The sequence below is a fragment of the Sus scrofa genome, chromosome 12 (assembly GCF_000003025.6).
Source record: "Sus scrofa isolate TJ Tabasco breed Duroc chromosome 12, Sscrofa11.1, whole genome shotgun sequence".
Taxonomy (NCBI): Eukaryota; Metazoa; Chordata; class Mammalia; order Artiodactyla; family Suidae; genus Sus; species Sus scrofa.
Genome location: NC_010454.4, coordinates 15,506,471 through 15,529,765, shown reverse-complemented (window position 1 = coordinate 15,529,765; position 23,295 = coordinate 15,506,471). Strand labels below are relative to the sequence as shown.

Here is a 23,295-nt window from a genome sequence, read left to right as displayed (position 1 = left end):
TTATTATGAAAAACTTTATAACAATAAATTTAACAACTTAAATTGGACAAATTCTTTAAAAACACAACCTACCAAAAGTCTTAAGAGGAAAGAGAACATCTGAATCTAATTTGTAGGTTAAAAGGAAAAGAAAAATACCTCCACAATGAAAACTCCAGGCTCAGATGGTTTCACTAATGAATTGTATCCAACATTTAAGGAAGAAATAATATGAATCTTACACACATGTTTTCAGAAAATAAAGGAGAAGAAAATGTTTCTCAATTTTTTGTATTAGACAAGCATATTACTGAAGCCAAAATAAAAGGATCTTATAAAAAAAGGAAATTACAGACAAGTATTCTTCATGACCATAATAGCAAATCCTGAAAAAATTAATTCTACTTGATCAGGAATGCAATGTTAGTTTAACATTTGAAACTTAATCAGTGAAATTCATAATATCAACAGAATAAATAAGAAAAACCTATACGTCTTTATGTAAATATATATCTATAATCTCAATAAATGCAGAAAATATTAACAAAGTATTACAATTGACAATAAAAACTTGCTGCAAACTAGGAATAGAAGGAAACTTAGTCTAATAAAGGACCACTCCAAAACACATCCAGTTAACAATGAGTTGTTAATACACTTCCCCTAATATCAGGAGCAAGGCAGCTTACATTCCACATTCCACAGTGATTCAAGCTAGCACAGTAGGAAAACAAGCAAATAGTACAAAGATTGGAAAGTAAGAAATAAAGCTGTCTTTATTTGCAGATGTGATTATTTACCTAGAACACTCAGGAATCTACAAAAGAAAAAAAAACCTGCTAGAATTAATAAATGCAAAGCTATAGTCTGTATGGTCAATATGCTATATTTTATTTATATACTAGCAGCAAACAACTCAAAACTGAAATTTAAAATGTAGTGTGGCAGTTTTAAAACATGGCTGCAAATTATTTGACATTTTTCCCATCCAGAGTTGGGGGTCTGTGTCTCTTCCTCTTGAATCTCAGTAGGCTGTGACTGCACCAGCCAATAAAATGTTACAAAATGATGCTATGTGACATCTGAGGCTAGGTCATAAATGGCCACATTGCTTCCATATTATTCACTGAAACACTTGCTTTTTTAAGTATACCTTGCCATGTCAAAAGGCTGACGAAATTTGTGTTTACCATGCTGTGAAGAAGTACAAGCAATGAGGAATGGCCATATATAAATGTTTTGGTTGACTCTTCTAACCATCAAGTCATTCTGGCCTTGACACCAAACACGTGAGTTTTTGTTGCAGATGATTCTGTTTCCTAACCATTTACTTAACTCCAACCATTTGATGCAGCAATAGAAAACTGGAGCAAATACCGTTTCCTGGAGAATCAAAATGCTTAAGAATATGTTTAACCAAAGATGTGTAAGACTTCCACAGTGAGAGGTACAAAACATTGCAGAGTGAAATTAAAGAAAAACTTAGTTAATGGAAGAGATACGCCATGTTTGTAAATTGAAGTTTTTCCCCATTGATGCAGTGTAATCCCAATAAAAATCCCAACAGGATTTTTTTTTTTTTTTTTTGGACAACTTGTAGAAACTCAAAGGTCGATGAATAGCCAAAACACTCTTAAAACAAGAAAAAAAAAAAAATGGAAGACCAACAGCACTGGAAGACCAACTACTGTTTCAAGATTTAATAGAAAGCTATAAAGGAGTTCCCGTCATGGCGCAGTGGTTAACAAATTCGACTAGGAACCAGGAGGTTGCGGGTTCGGTCCCTACCCCTGCTCAGTGGGTTAACGATCCGGCGTTGCCGTGAGCTGTGGTGTAGGTTGCAGACGCGGCTCGGATCCCGTGTTGCTTTTGGCTCTGGCGTAGGCCTGTGGCTACAGCTCCAATTAGACCCCTAGCCTGGGAACCTCCATATGCCGCGGGAAAGACCCAAAGAAATAGCAAAAAGACAAAAAAAAAAGAAAGAAAGAAAGCTATAAAAATCACGACAGGCAATAATGTGTTAGTAAATGTTTATCAATCAGCCCAGGAGTTGGGGCTTGTTTTGACCATAAAATACTTAGCAGTTAGCTCTCATGATCCAAATTGAGCTGGCTTTAGCATTCCACTGACAGGTTGGTATTCCCACAAAGAAAGATAGACAGAGATCAATGGAACAGAATAGAGAATCTAAAAATAAACCCACACACATGGAGTCAGTTGACCTTCTTCAAAGGTGCCAAGATAATTGGAAAAAAGAATTTTTTTCATCAAATGATACTTCAGTAGTTGTATGTATGTATGGGAAAAAATGAATCTCAATCCTTACCTCACACAATACACAAAAATTAGTTTGAAGTAGATTATGGTCCAAAATATAAAAGCTAAGTCTGGGAGTTCCCACTTGTGGCTCAGCAGGTTAAGAACCCAACATAGTATCCATGAGGATGCGGGTTCGATCCCTGGCCTCACTCGGTGGGCTAAGGATCCAGCATTGCCAGAAGCTATGGTGTAAGTTGCAGATGCGGCTCGGATCCAGTGTTGCTGTGGCTGTGGCATAGGCCATTCTGATTCAGCTCCCAGCCCAGGAACTTCTTTATGCCTCAGGTGCAGCCATAGAAAGGAAAAAAATTGTTTTTTAATTTTGTTGAATGAATAAATAAGTAAATACTAATAGAAAAACCATAGGAGAATATAATTCAAAACCTTGGGTTAGGTAAAGATTTCTTTGGACCTAAAAATCATTAATCATGTAAGAAAAAAATAATAAATTGGACTTCATCAATATTTTAAATGTTGCCTCAACATAAAATACAGCTAAGAAAAAAGAAAAGCAGATCGCAAAAGGAGAGAAAATAATTGACTCTCGTGTGCGACGAAGCATTTGTATCCACTTGTATCTAAAGAATTTCTATAAATCATTGATGAAAAGATAAATAATCCAGTTCTTAAATGGACAGAAGATTTAGATACTTCACAAAAGAAGATATAAAAATAGCCTACCAGCACATAAAAGTATTTATCACCATTTGTCATCAATGAAATGCAAATTAAAATCACAGTGAGATACCACTTTACTCTGACCACACCGTTTAAAATTTTAAAAGTTAAACATCAAAAGCAACTAGAACCTTTACACACTAGAATTTAAAATGGTACACCGGAGTTCCCGTCGTGGCGCAGTGGTTAACGAATCCAACTAAGAACCCACTGCCCTTGCTCAGTGGGTTAACGATCCGGCGTTGCCGTGAGCTGTGGTGTAGGTTGCAGACGCAGCTCGGATCCCACGTTGCTGTGGCTCTGGCGTAGGCCAGTGGCTACAGCTCCAATTCGACCCCTAGCCTGGGAACCTCCATATGCCATGGGAGCGGCCCAAGAAATAGCTAAAAAAAAAAAAAAAAGATAAAATGGTACACCTACTTTGGAAAACTATTTGGCAGTTCCTTATAAAGTTTTTTTTTAGGTTTTTGTTTTGTTTTGTTTTGTTGTTGTTGTTGTTGTTTTTGGTCTTTTTAGGGCTGAACCCGCAGCATATGGAGGTTCCCAGGCTAGGGGTTGAATCGGAGCTGTAGCCGCTGGCCTATGCCAGAGCCACAACAACATCAGATCTGAGACCTACACCACAGCTCACGGCAACATTGGATCCTGAACCCACTGAGCGAGGCCGGGGATCGAATCCGTGTCCTCATGGATGCTGGTCAGTATCATTTCCACTGAGCCAAGACAGAAACTCCCCGTTCCTTATAAAGTTAAATGTAAATCCGCCTTATGTCCACACAGTTCCATTCCTATGTATTTACCCAAAAGAAATGAAAACATATGTCTACAACAAGATTCATAAAAGAATGTTTGTATCACCTTCATTCATAGTAATTTAGAAACTGGAAACAAATCGAATGTTCGTCAACAAAAGATTATATAAACAAGTTGTAGTATGTTCCATCAGTGGATATTAAATAAATTCTTAGTGTTCTTCCTAGTGATAAAAAGGAACAACTACAAATACACTCAACAATGTGGATGAATCCCTAAAACATTACGTTAAGCATAAGAAGCAAGTGTGGTCTATGGTGATGTGAGTCAGAACAGTGGTTCCCTGTTGACGACTGGGAAGAAACCTAAAGGAACTCTCTGGAGTGGCAAAGATGTTCTGTATGTTGATCAGGGTATTACTTACATAAACATAAATTTGTCAAAACTCACCGAAGTGTACGGTTAAGATGTGCTAGTTGGCTCAGTGGTACTGAGTATCCATGACGATGAGGGTTCAATCCCTGGCCCTGCTCAGTGGGTTAAGGATCCAGCATTGCCGTGAGCTGTGGTGTAGGCTGGAAGCTGTAGCTCCAATATCCTGGGAACCTCCGTATGCCACAGATGTAACCCTTAAAAAAAAAAAAAAAAGTTGTTTACAAATTTTATTATGCTGTTTTTTTTTTAATTTTTTAAAAGTAGCTGGAGTTTTCTCTCCAGAAAAGTTCCATGGAAAACACTTTGAATTCAGATTCAGAAGCTAGATTTCAGTTTATACATTCTTCCTTAAAAAAATGGAAAGTCGGGGAGTTCCCGTTGTGGCGCAGTGGTTAATGAATCCCACCAGGAACCATGAGGTTTTGGGTTCGGTCCCTGGCCTTGCTCAGTGGGTTGGGGATCCAGCGTTGCCGTGAGCTGTGGTGTAGGTTGCAGACGCGGCCCGGATCCCACGTTGCTGTGGCTCTGGCATAGGCCAGTGGCTACAGCTCCAATTCGACCCCTAGCCTGGGAACCTCCATATGCTGAGGGAGCGGCCCCAGAATTTAAAAAAAAAAAAAAAGGCAAAAAGACAAAAAAAAAATGGAAGTCAACATTTTTCACAGTACTTTAAAGTTCTACAAGTGTGGTGACTAGAACACACACAAGCATACATCCACATAAAACAAATGGGAAAATTTTAAAGTTTCTTGGTGAGCTTTTGCTTCAGCCAAAAATATGAAATGAAAAGTAATACTAGTTTGTTATCACAACTAAAAGGAAGATAACTCGCATGGAATGTGCAGCTTTTTTGAATGAAAATTGTCTTCGGATATGAGCCCTCTTTTCACTTTGGATAATTCCTGTCCAGTACACCAGTAGTAGAGGACTCACTTGTGACTTTAATACTAAAGTCACCTCTTCTCTTGCAGTCTCTCTAATTCTTATTTTTCTCAGGTATCTAGGCTAAGTCTTAGAGTGGGACTACTAAGGAAGACAGTTCAAGTATTTATTACGCGTACATGGAAGTGAGGGCAGTGGAGGATCCCTGGCGAGTGTATATTTACAAGGGATTCAAAACAAGGGTTAAAAGGCTTAGGAATCCTTTCCAAGGACTTGTCAGCCAGAACAGTGGCTCCTAAGCACCAGTCCACTTAAAGTTTGCGTTCGTCCATGATGACATAAGAAAAGAGAAACAGCCTAGAATTTGTGTGGATGTAAATAATAGAAGTAGTTTTGCAAAGACATATGTGTAAAGATTAGATAGATCATGTCCTTCTTTTTTCAGTGTTAAAATACTTTTTATCCTATGAAATAGTGGTGGTAGTGGATGGTATTTGTACTGTAAATACATTGCAAATTATGAAGTAAAAATCATTTGTTAGTCCCCAGTGTTATTTTTTTTAATTTCATTTGTCTGTAAATCTTTTAAAAGCTACTGAGTTAGAATGTATGTTGAGATAACCTGCAGAAGTTCAAAAATGGGAGTTCTCATCGTGGCACAGTGGTTAACGAATCCGACTAGGAACCAGGAGGTTGCGGGTTCGGTCCCTGCCCCTGCTCAGGGGGTTAACGATCCGGCGTTGCCGTGAGCTGTGGTGTGGGTTGCAGACGCAGCTCGGATCCAGCGTTGCTGTGGCTCTGGCGTAGGCCGGTGGCTGCAGCTCCGATTCAACCCCTAGCCTGGGAACCTCCATATGCCGTGGGAGCGGCCCAAGAAATAGCAAAAAAAAAAAAAAAAAAGAAAGAAAAGAAAAAAAATGAGCAAGCATTCTTATAAATCTGGTTGCATTTGGAAGGCAATGTCTAAAAATCATGAAGGTCTTACTCCTTAAATTGTAATTGAGAAACTTCATCATCTAGCAAAAGAAAAGGAAGCTTTCTAGGTTTTAAGTGGGTCACATATTTATTTATTTTAAAGAAATGATATCTATGCATGGGATAAATAATGTAATCTGGGAATTTATGGAAATGAAAATTTGTTTTTATTAGCGATTGAATTCATTCATTAAAATGTTCAGATCATAATTTAGAGCATGTTCTTAATCTTGATTTTGATTCTGGAGAATGTGTTTGAAATGTTTGTTTTGTTTTGTTTTGTTTCTTGGGCTGCTCCCGAGGCATATGGAGGTTCCCAGGCTGGGGGTCAAATCGGAGCTGTAGCCACCAGCCTACGCCAGAGCCACTGCAACGCGGGATCCGAGCCTCGTCTGCGACCTACACCACAGCTCACGGCAACGCCGGATCGTCAACCCGCTGAGCAAGGCCAGGGATCGAACCGGCAACCTCATGGTTCTTAGTCGGATTCGTTAACCACTGCGCCACCACGGGAACTCCTGAAATGTTTTTCCCAAAGAAAATCTCGACAGATGCATGCATTGTCATCAGCCTTTTTCTCCACTTGACAATCATGGCTTTCTTATGAAGGAGGCTGGTGAAGTTAAAAGAGATGTAATTGAGAAGTAGTGGAGACAATGATGTGCTGGTAAATTTTAACAGCCAACTGTGGGGAGGGGAGCTTGTAACCTTTGCCAGTTTCCATTGTGTAAATAAATAGCCCCACTTGGGCCAATGCGAAGCCACCAACTGCTTAATAACCAACTCTTGAAGAATCTTACAGTAAGCTCTCCTGAACCAGTCAGTATAGGACCCCTGGCAGCACACCCCTGGGTCCGGTTGGTGATGCTACTCAGTAACAAAGGATACCTCTGTTATATCTGCCAGGCAGAATGCAGTTAGAACATTCCACGATGGAAATTAAAGACACACTTATGCTAAAGGGAGCCAAGGTCCTCAAAATCCACAACATAAGAGCCCCCATTTGTTTGGACAAATCCCAGTCAGTTCTAAGCAACTCCTCTCTCTCCCTTAATCTTTTGGACTCCCTAAAGGAGTGATGGTCTTCTTAGCCCAACATCGTCTAGAATGCCATTTCATTAATAACCATTGTTCATAGCTTATTTCCCTTCCTAAAAAGTCACCAGATGAAAGTCATAGTTAAAACTCTTTATAAGTGGAGAACTGACTTATGGTACTTTGGCTATTAACATTAAATTCCTTTATGTAAAGCTTGTATTTTAGGGGACAATGGAAAGTTTTATTAATCATGTAAGAAATCTTCATATTTTGAAATGTGAAACAAAAATATGTAGGGTTTTGATTGGTCTTGACTCTTTTAAAGACTAAAAGAGCCAGTGTGGTACCAAAGTCCACGACTTTTTCCTTCTGTCCCCAGCTTCACCTTCTTTTTCCTCCTCAGATATAACATTTCCTGCTTCAGGCATCCAGTAATTTCTTTCCCTCTTCCTCCTGCTCTCTTCAGAACCTGTAAGGTCCTCCTAACTAGGAACTTTCACTTGTTATTTTTAATTCATTTATGCAAAAATGTTCATTCAACCTGGGGATTTTTTAATCTCTAATTGTTCAATACAGTTTGGGAATCAAAAAACATTTAATGAGATTGGAAGCCTGAAATCTTACCAAATCGTCTTCTATAGCCCAGCCCTAAAGAGAAACTGATTTTGTCAATCCTGTAGCATAAAATCCATGAGGGAACAAGAAACAAAAATGACAGATAATTTGTCTTTCCTACATGACCCCTTCTCCTCTGGGCAAATCAGACGAGGGTCTAGTCTCATTTAAGCTGTTTTAGGTAAAGTTCAGGAAGCTACAAGTTCTGTAAGATCTCAGAATCCAGCCTGCCTAGTTTAGATCTGTCCGTTTGCTGGGATTCCTTTTCTCTGTTCCTCCAGCCCTTCCTTCCCACTACACACTTACATGTAGTGCTATATAGTGCTGTGCACTTCAAATTAAACCTTTTTTAATTCCCAAAGGAACATGTGAACTTGTTCTCTTTCATGCTATCAGGAGCGGGGGGGGGGCATTCTTTCCAGCCTTTCAACCAGGAGAGAAAAATAAATTTACATGTACAGATTCTCATAAATGCAGCGTGCAGACTGTCTCACAACCAATAACATGGGGGAAATGTTAATGATGATAATACATATGCCTTATATATTATTTATGTGACAAATGCTTTTACACCTGGTAAAAAACAAAATGAATTCACTAAATGAATTATTCCATGTCTTTATAATAAATTACATACCCTGAGCATTCACTAAACACATGAAACCTTTTCTGATTTTTTTTTCCAAATAAATACATGATCGAAGACCCAAAAAGAACTTATTTATCCACTTGGTAATTATTAAGTCATTTGTTTCTTTCTATCTTAGAGAGAAAAATCCCAGATGAAGATTTCATCATCTTGATTGATGGATTAAATGAAGCAGAATTTCATAAACCAGATTATGGGGATACAATTGTATCATTTCTGAGTAAAATGATTGGAAAATTTCCTTCCTGGCTCAAACTAATTGTAACAGTTAGGACCAGTTTACAGGTATGTATTTGTTTGCTTTCAGATCATAAAGTATTTCCCTTGGAAAGTGCTTAAACTGAAAAAGTTCCATGTTCTTGTACCTTTAGTGGTGAGTTTTTCTAAATTTATACCATGTCCTAGAGCACTAGCAAGAATGATAACCAAAGAGCATATTTTGACAGTCTAGAGAGAACATTTTCTCTGTATGACTCTCTTAGCTCAAATTCCCATTCCCACTGCTCTGGGTAAGCTTGATAAAGTGTCCCTCAAAATAGCATGAAAGAAAGTTCAGGGACGCAGTGGAAACAAATCTGACTAGTGTCTTTGAGGGTGCAGGTTCCATCCCTGGCCTTGCTCAGTGGGTCGGGGATCTGGCATTGCTGTGAGCTGTGGTGTAGGTCCCAGACACAGCTGGGATCCCGCGTTGCTGTGGCTGTGGCATAGGCCAGCAGCTACAGCTCTGATTCGACCCTAGCCTGAGAATTTCCATATGCCCTCAGAAATTTGCTTTGCCCTAAAAAGCAAAAAAAAAAAGAGAGAAGTCTATTTTTCTAGATTTGTCCTGAGGATAGCAAAACAAACAGAACCTCTAACAGTCTAATTTACTGTGTGAGTTTTGTTTTATATTTGTTATCATTTACTGCCAGGCAAAATCCAATTCAGTGTACAGTCTAGAATCAGATTTTCTAGCTCTTGCCTCTGTTTCTACTTGAACAGCTTTTCTATAGCCTGAAGATGGACTTTTTGCTGTATGTGCCTTTCTTTAAGAAATATTGGCAATATTAAGGCTTTAGATTAAATTTACTACAACTGGAAGATAAGTTTTTTTTTTTTTTAATTATCTTCCCTGCTCAGTCACTGATGACTTTGTATGGCCTGGAAGCTGGCTGGGAATGTGGAGCGGAGCCTCTAAGGACTGTGGGCTAAGGATAAATGGCTCCACCATTCACATTAGAGCAGAGTTGGTGTCTTTCATGCTATACCTAGGCACCCTTGGTTTGAAACAGAATTTCTCAACATTTTTTCCCCTAACCATAGCCTTTTTGATGAACATTGAAACCTCACATATTATACACTCATCCCACTATTTGGATGCAGCCCCTTAATAACAGTTGTTAATGTACCGAAAAATTGTCTCAGTTCCCTTCCTCCTTTTCCCTCTCCCAGACCTTTCATATTATTCCTATAGACCAATTTAGGTCCCTCTGCCTTCTCTGATCAGAAACTGTACGTCTGATCTTGACCACTCACTTGCAGATGTTTGTTATTAGAATCTCAGGGTAATTTGAATTCAAGAATGTGAACGAATCAATGTAAATGCATCTTTACAACTAAAAATGATGCCGTCTGCCGTTATTAGTCAGTAGCTTGATTGTTAAAGATGAAGAATGAACAAAAGAAACTTCCAGGAACACAATCTCTGACTGGTTTTATTAAATTTATACTTAGGAGGTGCCCTCTTCACATTTTTGCATAATGCCATGTGCAATCTCAAAAGATGTTTTAAGTATGCCTTGGTGGACCACTGACGTTAATTTTTCAGCTGTGCCAAAGAACAGGAAAAGTGCTATACACACAAAGTCCAAATTTCAGTGTCTTCATGGCTCAAGGCCTTCAGGAACTTCTCAGATACTTCATTCACCTCAACCAGTACCTTTTTAAAAATAGTTTTATTTAGCCTGACAATGAAATAATTCATAGGTCTTTAAAACGAACCCATGTAATTGATCATTCATTATTTCTGCACACATTTTTTAAGTCCTTCAAGGGTAAAAGGCTCTTCCCAAGAGCTGAGGATATGATGAGGAACAAGACAGACAATACCCCTGCCCTCACGAAGCTTATATGCTCGTGAGGAACCCAAATAATAAATAACTAAAAATTAACATATATTAAAATTGTAGGTCATGTTAGTGCTGTAAGGTAAACATAACAGGGAAAAGAGGCAGAAATAAGAGTTATTTTAGATAGGGCAGGTAGGAAAGGCCTCTCTAAGGAGCCTTGTGAAGTGATGAGTTCTGATTTACCTTTTAAAAGATTTCTTTGGCTGCTGGCTTGTGTAGATAATAGAATATAGGGGATCAAGAACAGAAGCAGAAGTAGAGCTGAAAGGTGATGGTGGCTTAGACTAGAGCGGTTCCAGTGGAGACCCTGTGAAGTGGTCATATTTGGATGGATTTTGAAGGCGAATCAACAGGACTTGATGGGCTGGATGTAGGTGTGAGCAAGAGAGAAGATTCAGAAATGAATTGTGAAGTTTTGGTAAGCAACTGGGTAGGTGCTGCTTTAGGTAGGAAAAGATCATAAACAGTTCCTATGATTTGGTGGTAGGGTGAGTGGAAATACCATTTATTGAGATGGGAAGGTTTTGTGGTGGGGGAAGAATTTAGTAGTTCTGATTTGGTCGTATTAAGTTTATCTATGAAACATCCAAGTGTGCGTGTTGCATATGATAGAAGATGAGAGCTCAGGAGAAATGACTAAGAACGAAACACACCATCGGGTATCATCTGCACGAAGATGATGCTTAGAACTGTGGGACCCACCTGTTCTAGGCAGTGAGAGTGCCCAGATAAGAGGAAAGAATAGAGATGGGGGGACTGAGGAACGAGAGAGGAGCCAGTGAAGAAGCCTGAATGGGAGTGGCAGTGTGTGAGAGGACAATGAAGGGAACACCCTATGGGCGCAAGCTGCAGGAAGTGACTGAGAGGATGTGACCACCTGTGTCAGCTACTGCTGAGAGGTCGGGGAGGACGAGAAGTGAAAGTTGATCCCTGGATTTGGCAAGATGAAGAGAACTGGTCATGTTGACAAGAACCATTGCAGTGAAGTGATGAGTTTGAAAGCATGATTGCAACAAATGGAGGAGAGGATGGGAAGAGAGGAATTCAACACAGTGAACAGCTCGAACTTTCCTGTTAAGTTTTGCTAAACCTGGGAACAGGGACACGATAGTTGGAAGGAGGACTATGGAGTCGCATGTCTGTGTGATACAGCAGAGAAGAAATTGATGCAGGAGAGGGAATGAATAATTACAGGAAAGGAAGAGCTGTATTTCAGAGCAGAAGCGTCACCACAAAGCCCTGTCACCTTGTCACCTTCCCCCAGTGTAATTTCCAAGCAGATCACCGGGGAACCAAACTTCCCACTGTTAGAAGTGTTCCTTTAGGCCAAGGCATGTCCAAAAGGCCTACATTACATAAAGTCATTGTATTAGGAAGGTTAGAAAGTCACATTTTTATATGACATTCTTTGAGTCCTTATACATTTCTCTTAGTGAATTGTACTTTGACATTATACCATGGTTTACACTGAGAAGATTATAGCAAACGTTATACGGCACTCTGTATTCTATTTTAGGGGTGTTATTTAGAATATTGACCATTAAATCACTCTTAAAATACCCTTTATGAAGACTTAGCCAAGTTGTTTTAAGTCTCAATATTAGGAAACGTTGTGTCCTTCCTGTGCAACTAATGTTTTAATCTGTGGACACTAAATCCTCGAATGTATTTTCCACTATTCTTTGGCCACTCAGAAGTTCAGAATAAATTTGTGGACCTCGAAGTTTGTCATAAAAGAGTTAGGGGAAACTGAAGGTCTTTCTGCCTTTCTCTCTCTCTCTCCATCTGTTTTAGGAAATTACCAAGCTGCTGCCTTTCCATAGGATATTTTTGGACCGCCTAGAAGAGAATGAAGCCATAGACCAGGACCTGCAGGCTTACATCCTGCACCGGATACACAGCAGCTCAGAGATCCAGAATAACATTTCCCTTAATGGCAAAATGGACAATACTACATTTGGCAAACTCAGTTCTCATCTCAAGACCCTCAGTCAAGGGTCCTATCTGTACCTGAAACTCACATTCGACCTCATAGAGAAAGGCTATCTAGTGTTAAAGAGCTCTAGCTACAAAGTAGTTCCTGTTTCGCTCTCAGAGGTTTATTTACTCCAGTGCAATATGAAGTTCCCAACCCAGTCTTCCTTTGACCGGGTGATGCCTCTTCTGAATGTGGCAGTGGCCTCTCTCCACCCCCTGACTGATGAACATATCTTCCAGGCCATCAATGCTGGTAGCATTGAAGGCACGCTAGAGTGGGAGGATTTTCAGCAGAGAATGGAGAATCTCTCCATGTTCCTAATCAAGCGCAGAGACATGACTCGTATGTTTGTGCATCCTTCTTTTCGGGAATGGCTTATCTGGAGAGAAGAAGGAGAGAAAACCAAATTTCTCTGTGATCCCAGGTAAGCCATAGATCTGGAATAAGCGTTTGTGAGCCGATTTCGTATTCATTGCATGGAGCATGGGTATGGAAAGCATTCAGAAGTGTTCTTCATTGAACATTTCCCGTAAAGGAAACATCATCTCTGTTTCTTCTTAAGTCAAGGCTGTCGTGAAATTAACTTATTTTCTCACGATATTTCTGTTAAGACTCATAATCTGCAGAGATGTTTAGAATGCTCCCTACATTCCTTTGGTTTTTCTGAATAATTTTCTCCGATTCCACGAGGGTCACGGGCTTTTACTAATTTAACCATCCAACAGACTTCCTCAGTGTTGTACAGAAAGAAATGGTATATTGTTCATCTCTTTGACTTAGAGCAGAATTGTTTTAAAATTTCGATTGCCCTTTTAAAAGCCGTGCCGTAGTTTGTTACCAGTGACTGACCCCACTAAAGCCCAGCTGATGCTAAGATTTACACTGGAAAATGGAATCTTCAGCCTTCTAGCTAAAAAAGTGATCAGCTGATCTAGCCACTCTACCTTTAAAGTGTCATTATCTCGAGTTCCTTCGTGGCTCAGCGGTAACGAATCTGACTAGTATCCATGAGGATGGCCTCACTCTGTGGGTTGAGGATCCAGCGTTGCCATGAGCTGTGGTGTTGGTCACAGACCCAGCTCAGATCCCAAGTGGCTGTGGTGGTGGTGTAGGCCGGTGGCTACAGCTCTGATTCAACCCCTAGCCTGGGAACTTACGGCCCTAAAAAGACAATAAAAAAAATAAGGTATCATTTTACTTTAAAAAGGGCCTTAAAATGCTGAATCACTTGCCAAAAGTTATGAAGTTATTAACAGGTGAGAGAAGGGAAAGGGATGAAAAGAGGAATGACAAGTGCCTGTCCACCGCTCCCCTGTCCTGCACCCATGGCAGATGTCACTGATTTACTCCAACACTCTTTCCTGGTGAGCTGGACCCTGACTTAAGAATATTTCTTAGGAGTTCCCATCATGGTGCAGCGGAAACGAATCCAACTAGGAACCGCGAGGTTGTGGGTTTGATCCCTGGCCTCGCTCCTTGTGGTTAAGGATCTAGCAGTGCCATGAGCTGTGGTGTAGGTCACAGATGCAGCTCGGATCTGGCATTGCTATGGCTGTGGCACAGCCAGCAGCTGTAGCTCCAATTGGACCCCTAGCCTGGGAACTTCCACATGCCACAGGTGTGGCCCTAAAAAGCAAAATAAAATAAAATAAGAATTTCTCAGGAGTTCTCTGGTGGTTCAATAGGCTATGGATCCAGTATTTTCTCTCCTGTGATTCTGGTTACTGCTCTAGGCTGGGTTCAATCCCTGGCACGGGAGCTTCTGCATGCCACAGACACAGCCAAAAAAGAAAAAAAGAATTCTCAGCTCAACAAACCAGACTAGATTTGAAACTCACCCCCCATTCTCTTGGGTAGAACCTAGATCTCTAGCATCTAGTTAGAGGTGTGCTTTCTGCTCCTGCACACTACCTTTTTAAAGAATTATTCCTAGAGTTCCCTGGTGGCTCAGTGGGTTAAGGATCTGGCATTGTCAATACCATGGCTTTGGGTATTGCTGTGGCTCAAGTTCGATCCCTAGCCATGAAACTTCCACATGCCATGGCCATGGCCAAAGATAAATAAGTAAATACAAGAATTATTCCTTTAATAAAATTGATGTTTTCAAAAGCAGGTATATTCCCGATTTCCTGGAAACAAAGAAGACGCTAACAGTGTAGCTTGCAAGTGCAATGCTTATTCTGGCTTCAAAAGAAGATAGGCCAGATTTGAGCATACCTTCTGCGGTGACTAATCGTAGAGACTGACCGTCTCTGACTGTGCTGGGGTTTTATTACTCGAGGCATACTCTTCACCAGGCCTTATTAGAGACAACTGTGCTAGTGGGCATGCTGCTCAGCCTGCTTCATGCCAGTCCATTAGAAAATTAGTTCCAGATCCTGAAGAAGATAATCATCCAGGCAGTAGATTTTGTGCTCTTTTCACTGAGAGGGAAACTTTTTAAAGAAACATGCTGTAGTAGGAAGAATGTGAACTTTGAGTCAGATTACCTGCATATAAATCCTACCTTTTCTAGGAACTGTGACCTTTAAAAAGTTATATAATGGTTCTGAGACAGTTTTTTTTTTTTTTTTTACTTAAAAGGAATAATAATTCCTAGAGCTGTTAAGAATTAGGAGAGGTCATGTAGTATAATCCTAGACTGGTATCGTGTGCAAAGAAAGTGTTCAGGAAATGTTCTTTGTCCTCCTCTCTCTTTGCAGCAATAGGCCTGTCAGGTATACCTTGACTAAATCCTGTAGCTGATTGTATAGGCAGCAACAGCCTTCTGCTGTTAGCATTAGAGGGCACAAGATTTAAAAAAAAAAAAAAAAAAAAAAAAGCCACAGGTCTGAGTCTCTTCTATGAATTGCATGCCATGAGGATTTTACTGTAAATCCTACTAGTACTACTGCTAATGCTTAATACAAAGTTGGCAATCACATATTTAAGAAAAAGAGACCCATCTAGAATTGTCTGATAAACACTCTGAAGTCAGTTTCCAGAAAAACTTTGCTGGCTGCTCTCTTCTCTCATCCTGGAACATCTCAGAGGATTGGAGGCTGAGGTCCAAGGCAGCCAGACTAACACTGAATTAACAGCATCCTTGTAAAAGATAAAACCCTCAGGCTCCCAGAGAACAAAAGATGGTATTTATGCAGCTATATCATGGCTTTACAAGGCTTACCTTCTCAACACTGTTTGTTAACTAGGATCATTTTGGCAAGAGGCCGATGCACTGGGACAAAAAGAGCAAACACTTATAATTTCAAATACTGTGTAGTCTGTTCCCTGCTGATTGAATAACATTCAAGGCTGCCAGGGATCATCATATATCACTTATGGCAGAGAAGAAACAGGACCAGGAGTTGTCAAAAAAGCTTCCTTACTTATTTCGTCTCAGTTGGAATTCATCCTTCTTCCCAGCACTGGCTGGCACCAGCTTTGTTCCTAAGGTATTGAGCTCAGGGCTTGAGGCAGTCTGGGTCAATGAAATGGAAATTCACTAAGAATTTAATGTCATTGGTGAAGCCCCAGCTGGCCTTTCTAAGAACCTGGCTGTAGTGGCTTTCCATTTTAGGCAAGTCTGATGAGCAGGACTCTCCAGGCAGGGTTCGCCTGTATGGCCTTCAGCCTCTACTTCCTGCACACTGCTTCCCCTCTGTTCTCCACTTTCTCTCTGGAGCATCTAATGTATTTCAGTAGACCCCTTCCGGCTGCCTCAGTGCCTCTGAAATCACATTAGGTAGGCCCGTGCCTGACGTGCATGACTCTGTGTGAGGAGAGCTTTCAGAAGCAACAAAACAGCTCTTCTAGTCCATTTTCGGGGCTGACAACACTCACTTCCTCACCCTGAACTTATTGACCTTATTAGGGGAGTAGACACAGATGACAATATTCTACTGAAGCCAAAAAAGTTGACCTTCCTCAGAAATAGGCCACCCAAGGAGGTACTTCTGCTAAACTGAAGAGAGTCAGTAATCTGAGGATGGTGCTGGAAAGAGGAAATAGCAAAGCCAGAGGTCAGCGCTGCAGCTGAGCTAGAGTTATCCTTATTTTACATATCAGAGTGCCTCTTGTCCCAGAATCAGGACAGACAGTTGACATCCCAGAAAGAGTGACCTACTGTTGCATACACATCAAACTGTCACAGAAAGAAGTAGTTATAGGTGTCTTTTCTTGGCTTGGAAACAGGGTAGAGTATTTGTATGTAGGTGCCTATCTGTGTTGATCAAAACTGTAAGTAGAGTACCACTGAAAAATCTTTTGTTTATATATCAAAACTTCCAAGATTTTAGATTTGCATTCTGGCTGGCTCCTTGAAGTACCCACAAGCCTTAGACCTCACCACCTTATTCTGCTTTCCATTCCATTCCCCATTATTCATCACTGTCATATACTATCACACTCTGAAATTAACCTGGCCTATATTTTATTCCCTCAGGCACTGAGATATCAGATTCCTTGCCAACCTAATAAACTAATCTCTGCCGTTACGCTAAATAAGAAGGAAGTAGAAAACTCATTCAGAGCAACATGTGCATTTTAAGTAAGGCATCTCGAGGAGTCACCAGCCCTTTTAATCCAACCTATTAATGACTTTGAGAGTTGAAATGTGAGGCTGATAGACAGTTGGGGGCCATCAGCCTCATGGTGCTGTCCAATTAATGCTTAATATTTCTACATAGCTTTAGGCTGGCCCCAAATGAATCCCCACTCTTTTCCTCTCTCTCCTTTCTCTGCTATCTCTGTTTTCATGGTGTTAGCCTCCCCTTCCCAAGGAACGGCTCTCAGATCAACATTTTGGGGTGTGTGTGTGTGTGTGTGTGTGCGTGCATGTGTGTGAGAGACAGAGGGAGAGATTTTCACATAGGGATTAGAAGGCTCAGCTGCCTTGTTTTCAACTGTTCCAGTAAGATGCAGGAAGCTTGTTGTAAACTCTAATATTGAGCTGTACAGCCTAATGAGGTTTGATTTGGGAACCTGTTTAGAGTTGAGATTTCCTCAAACTAAGAGAAGCAAATTTATAGTGGGTGGAAAAGGGAAAAGGCTACCCAAGTCCTGCCTGCCTGTACCTGTGGGACTGTTGAGTACTTACTGGAGTCTTTGTAGTCAGAATTGCTGTCTTACAATAAGTGTTTTTTCAGATTTTTCTTATTTTGGGCATATTAGTCAGCAAGTTACACATTAGAGACCAAGTGCTCCAAAACCCATGTCACAAAGAGAGTATCAGAGAAGCAGTTTATCGAGGGGGGAGGGGGGCCCTTCTCCTATAAAGGAAAATTAATTCTGTGCCAGGGACTTGTACAGCCTGGCTTCCTGTAGAATAGAAGTCTAAAATGACCCCAAAATGGTGAGTTGCAAGGCTATGGTGGCTTTATTTTGGTTTTTTAACCCACAATGAGCCTCGAGGCAGGAGGACAATTAATCTTACCCTCACTGAAGCATACATTCAAAGTTGCTACTCCTCAGAGCCATTGCAGGATCCCACAGCAGACCCTCAAGCTGGTGGATGGATTCTGCCTTCTAAAACCATTAAGAAAGACGTCAGCGAAGTGATAGATCATGGAAAGATAAAAGGCTTCTGGAACTAAATCAGCCCTTAGGAGGTTTGGAAGAGTTACAGCAGAGAGAAGAGAGTGTACCTTTAACTAATATGACTGTTAGATAGCCCTACCCGCCTAGAAATATTAGCTCTTTAATCTCTGCTCTGGGTCTAGATCTGCTTCACTTCTAACTCTTTTCTACCACCAAGGAGAAGTCAGTCCTCTAGTGTCATGATTTTGATGTGTGATTTCCAGGGATTACAGGTTTCATTAATCTCTAATATTTGGGGGTATTTATTTTGCCAATAAATATTTTTCCTTATTATCTAATCCAGTGTCTAACCCCCTATTAGCATCAAAAATAAATTTGAGGGGGTTCCCACTATGGCCACAGTGGGTTAAGAATCATCTGTCATTGTCTCTGCAATGGCTCGGCACAGGGATTTAAGGATCCGGCATTGCTGCAGCTGTGGCATAGGGCAGTAGCTGCAGCTCAGATTCAGCCCCTGGCCCAGGAACTTCCATATGCCACAGGTGCAGCCACAAATAATAATAATAATGATAATAATAAATTTGAGACTCAAAACTCAAAACAATAATGGAGTAACTATTATTCTAGTGACCCATGGTCATGATTTTGTAATATAAGGCAAGGGAGAAATCACGTGAAATCTAAGGTATATCTTGGAATATGTCCAGTTTACTAATGCATGAGGTCCTTAAATTTTACAAATTTGTTTCAGCATAAATCATGGAACTCACATCTACTAGTCAAATAGATAAATTGTTGCCGTTGTTAAAGCTCTCATACCTTCAAAGATGGGTGGCAATAATGTGTTTTTTCCTTTTCCAAGTCCAAAATTAAGTTTGGAAAAAGTTGAAAATCAGAACTCTTCTCCACACCTATTTAAAACTGAGAACTACTTATTTGTACTGTCATAAAAACTCATAAGGTTTGCTAAGTTAATAAATATACAGAAAAATAGTACTGCTTATAAGATGGAGCAAGAGCATCATTTTATGACTTGGCAGGAATGCAGAAAAGTCAACTAATGAAAACACAGAAGGGACCTGTACTCTCATGTATTCTTTGGTTATGCAACAAAAAATAATTGTTTTATATGTTTAAATTATATATTTAGCATAATATATATTTATATCTTTTTTAAGGTGGATATGCCCAGTATAGCAAATACGGGTTAAAGCAACTTCCCCAAGAAGTAGAGCAGGGAAATTTTTGGTACTGAAAGTAGCATAGAAGATAGAGGTAATTTGTCTTATTAATGAGTCTCTGAAGCAACACTGGCTGAGTGAAAAGATGGGAATCCCTCAGACTTGCCTGGGTTGTCAAACTAAGATTTTTTTTTAATTATTTTATTGGAGTATGGTTACTTTACAGTGTTGTATTAGTTTCAGGTGTACAGCAAAGTGATTCAGTTACAATATACATGTATACATTCTTTTTCAGACTCTTTTCCCCATGTAAGTTATTACAGAACATTGGGTAGAGTTCCCTGTGCTTTACAGTAGGTCCTTGTTAGTTATCTATTTTATGTATGGTAATGTGTATATGTTAATCCCAAACTCCTAATTTATCCTCCCCCCCAACACACATTTCCCCTTTGGTAACCATAAGTGTATTTTCAAAAATCTATGAGTCTGTTTCTGTTTTGTAAATAAGTTCCTTTGTATCTCTCTTTTAATTAGAGTCTACATATAAATGATTTGTCTTTATCTGTCTGACTTACTTCACTTAATATGATAATCTCTAGCCAGGTGCATCCATGTTGCTGCAAGTGGCATTATGTCATAAAAAAAAAAAAAAAAAAAAAAAAAAAAAAAAAAAAAAAAAAAAAAAAAAAAAAAAAAATATGTCATTCTTTTTATGACTGAGTAGTATGCTATTGTATATACGTACCACATCTTTATCCATTCATCTGTCAGTTTCCTTCCATGTCTTGACCATTGTAAATAGTGCTGCAGTGAACATCAGGGTGCATGTATCTTTTCCAATTATGGATTTCTCCAGCTATATGCCCAGGAGTGGGATTGTTAGATCATATGGTAGCTCTATTTTTAGTTGCTAAGGATCCTCCATACTGTTCTCCATAGCGGTGGTACTAAATTTATATTCCACCAACAGTGTAGGAGGATTCCCTTTTCTCCACGCCATCTCCGACATTTATTGTTTGTAGACTTTTTGATGTGTCAAACCAAGATTATAATCAGCAGGAGTTATTGCCAGCTTAGTGGGATATGACAGCACATTTTCTTTTTTGTGAGTAGAGCAACCTTCTCAGCTGTCTCTAGACTTTCCAAAAGCAGCAATCTCCATGTTTGGTAAAATCAACACTAATACCCTTTCCTTGCTCAACCGTAAGAACCTGCAGCTGTGAGACATGTATTCACTGTAGCCATCCGTGTATCCAGTTGGTTATACCATCCACATTTTACTTGTAAGTATCCGCTTATTTACATCACCGCAGACCACACCCTGGGCTCTCATGTGGGCTACTCTAGTGTCTTCATTGGTCCTCCTCTTCAGTCCATTCTCCATCAGCAGCCCAAGCAATTTCTGAAAAACACAAATCAGACCATGCAACCTCTCCTGAGAATCCTTCAGTGGCTTCTTGTGACTAGAATAAAATTGAAGCTGGATTCTTCAAAGCCCTTTGTTATAAGCTAGCTCTGCCTACTTATTCACCATTTTCTAGTCATAATTGGTTATCTGCAAGTTCCTAGAACTCGCTGAGCTCTTTTCCACCCCTGGCCCTTTGCACGTTAACAGTTGCCTCCATCTGGAGCTCACTTTCCCTCTGTCATCACTTGGGAGGATCTCTCTCCTTCAGATCTCTACTTAACGGCCACCTCCTTGTTCCACTTGTCAGCTAATCTAAGGAAGTCCTTCCGGGTTTTGTTATCCTGCTTACTCTCTGACACTTCTCACAGTCTTGTATTAATTTGTTGTCTGTGAATACTTATGTGTTGTCCACGTTACCCTCTAGAATGTGAGTGAATTCAGTGAGGACAGGAGCCTTCCTGTCACACTCATCATGGTCTTCCTCATCATTAATGAAGTGCATGGCACACAGCAAACACTCAGTACAAAAAAATAAGCAAGCAGTGAGTGAACAAAGAAATGGTCAGCGGCATTAATTTTTAAGCTTAAAACTGAAAGTATTTGAGAAACTCTTCTCACAGTTCAGTAGAGAGTATCTTCTGCTTCTTTGGTTACCACGCATCAGGATCAAGTGAAGACATGCATTTATGCACACATTCGGTGAACATGTATTAAGTAATATGTTCGAAGCTCTGTGTTAAACACTGCAGGGGATGGGTCTGTCTGCAGGACTTACAGGTTAGTGGATTTAACAGGCACATTTATAACTAGCTATCATCTAAGGCAGAGGGCTGTGCTGGAGATACCAACAAAGAACTGAGGAACTCGGAGGAGGAAGTGACAAATCTTCCTTTGCCTATTGTTGTTGTTTCAAACTGTGACAGTTCAATAGAGTCATAGCTCTTCTGCCTCATGAAGCCCTGCCAGATGCCTAGAGACTTCATTGGCAGAGAAGTGTCCATTCTCCTAGGGCCCGTGATGCATTAACACAACAGGAGGACAGTAGGAAACTGTGAGGCAGAGTGGGAGAAAGCAAATTTCTCTCCAAGTTCTGTGTTTAAAAAGAGACTGTGCTGTTGCATCCATTTCTACAAAAATACATCTCGGGCACACTTAGAGTCTCCTGCTTATCATCAGCTCTTTCATTTCCACATTGAATATGAAACAGGAAGACAAGCTGACTAGAAATGTATTTTGTATTCAGGTTCCATGAGAAAGCCACAAAAAGAACATGCCAAAGCAGTTACTAACTGATAAGCAGAAGCTGGAGGAAGGAATTTTTGTAAAGATGTGGGTGTCGTTTGCAACAAGCAGAGTGTAAGGCAGCAACCACCAAAGTTTAACTGCAGGCAGAATTTTTGAGATGAGAGGTGGAAAATATCAGGCTTGTCAATCTGTTCCCAATATTTGAGTCATCGTCCCACTCATTTCACAGTTGATCAGTGACAACAGAGATGCCTGCACATTCAGCACTGAATCAGGTAGCGCATTAGAAGTCCTGTGGATCTGGAAGTCCTGTGTTGCTCTTCCTTGAACCCATCTGCCTGGTATTTCTTCATTCATGGAACATTTACTGAACTTTTACTCTACACCAAGGATTATGCCACATACTGGAGAAACTTAGGTGAATAATACACCCCTGGCCCTAAAGCCATTTCCTCCTAAAGAGACATCCGACACAACCAATGACCGTGCCACAGCACAAAGTACCAAGGGAACCTAGACAAAAAGAATATGCTTTGCAGAATAAGTGACATTCAGGTTCAGCCTTGAGAGGTGAGTTGACTCCATTAAGCAGTGTCGGAGCAGGAGAGCACTGTGGGCAGGCTAGAAAATGTAATGGCAAGAGCAAAGGCAGGAATGACGACAAGAAGTGCCCTGGGGGAATTGTGAGAAACTCTCATTAGAAAAGGAGACACATGACCAGAGAGAGTGATGGGAAGGGTCCCTAGGAAAAAAGGCCTCGAATACCGTGTTTAAGACTTTACGGTTTGTTCTGTGGATAGCAGGAATTGCCTTTAATTTTGTGAGGAGGAGGAGACTGATAACTAATGAGCTAATAACTCTGATAATGTCCAAAATAGCTCTCACAAGCAGTCTATGGAAGATGAAGAAGTGGAGAGACTGCCTGTAGGGATAGTAATGATGAGGTTTAGAGCAATAGTCTAGGTGAAGGATACGAAGACCTGTCATGTGAGAGCAGAGAGTAAGGTAGACATTTGGAGATATTCGGAAGCACATGGTCTTTTTTGGTGAAGGGAAGGTGCATGTGGAGGGATCAAAAATGACTTCAGGGAGTTCCCGTCGTGGCACAATGGTTGACGAATCCGACTAGGAACCATGAGGTTGCGGGTTCGGTCCCTGCCCTTGCTCAGTGGGTTAACGATCCAGCGTTGCTGTGAGCTGTGGTGTAGGTTGCAGGTGCGGCTCGGATCCCGTGTTGCTGTGGCTCTGGCGTAGGCCGGTGGCTACAGCTCCAATTAGACCCCTAGCCTGGGAATCTCCATATGCCGCGGGGCGGCCAAAGAAATAGCAAAAAGACCAAAAAAAAAAAAAAAAAATGACTTCAGGTGTTCCCATTGTGACGCAGGGGAAACGAATCCGACTAGTATCCATGAGGGTGTGGGTTCAATCCCTGGCTTCGTGCAATGGGCTGGGGATCCAGTGTTGCCATGAACTGTTGGTGTCGGTTGCAGACGAAGCTCGGATCCCGACTTGCTATAGCTGTGCTGTCGGCAGAC

General features: G+C 40.6%; 1 protein-coding gene across 19 annotated transcripts in view; it reads left to right on the top strand.

Annotated features, from left to right (window-relative positions):
• TANC2 (tetratricopeptide repeat, ankyrin repeat and coiled-coil containing 2) overlaps positions 1-23,295 on the top strand; it is a 365,248-nt gene that overhangs the window by 284,066 nt on the left and 57,887 nt on the right. For all 19 annotated transcript variants that reach the window (XM_021068126.1, XM_021068124.1, XM_021068122.1 and 16 more), the window contains 2 exons: positions 8,442-8,608; positions 12,226-12,833. In XM_021068126.1, coding sequence (XP_020923785.1) covers positions 8,442-8,608; positions 12,226-12,833 — 775 coding nt within the window. The remainder of the gene's footprint in view (positions 1-8,441; positions 8,609-12,225; positions 12,834-23,295) is intronic.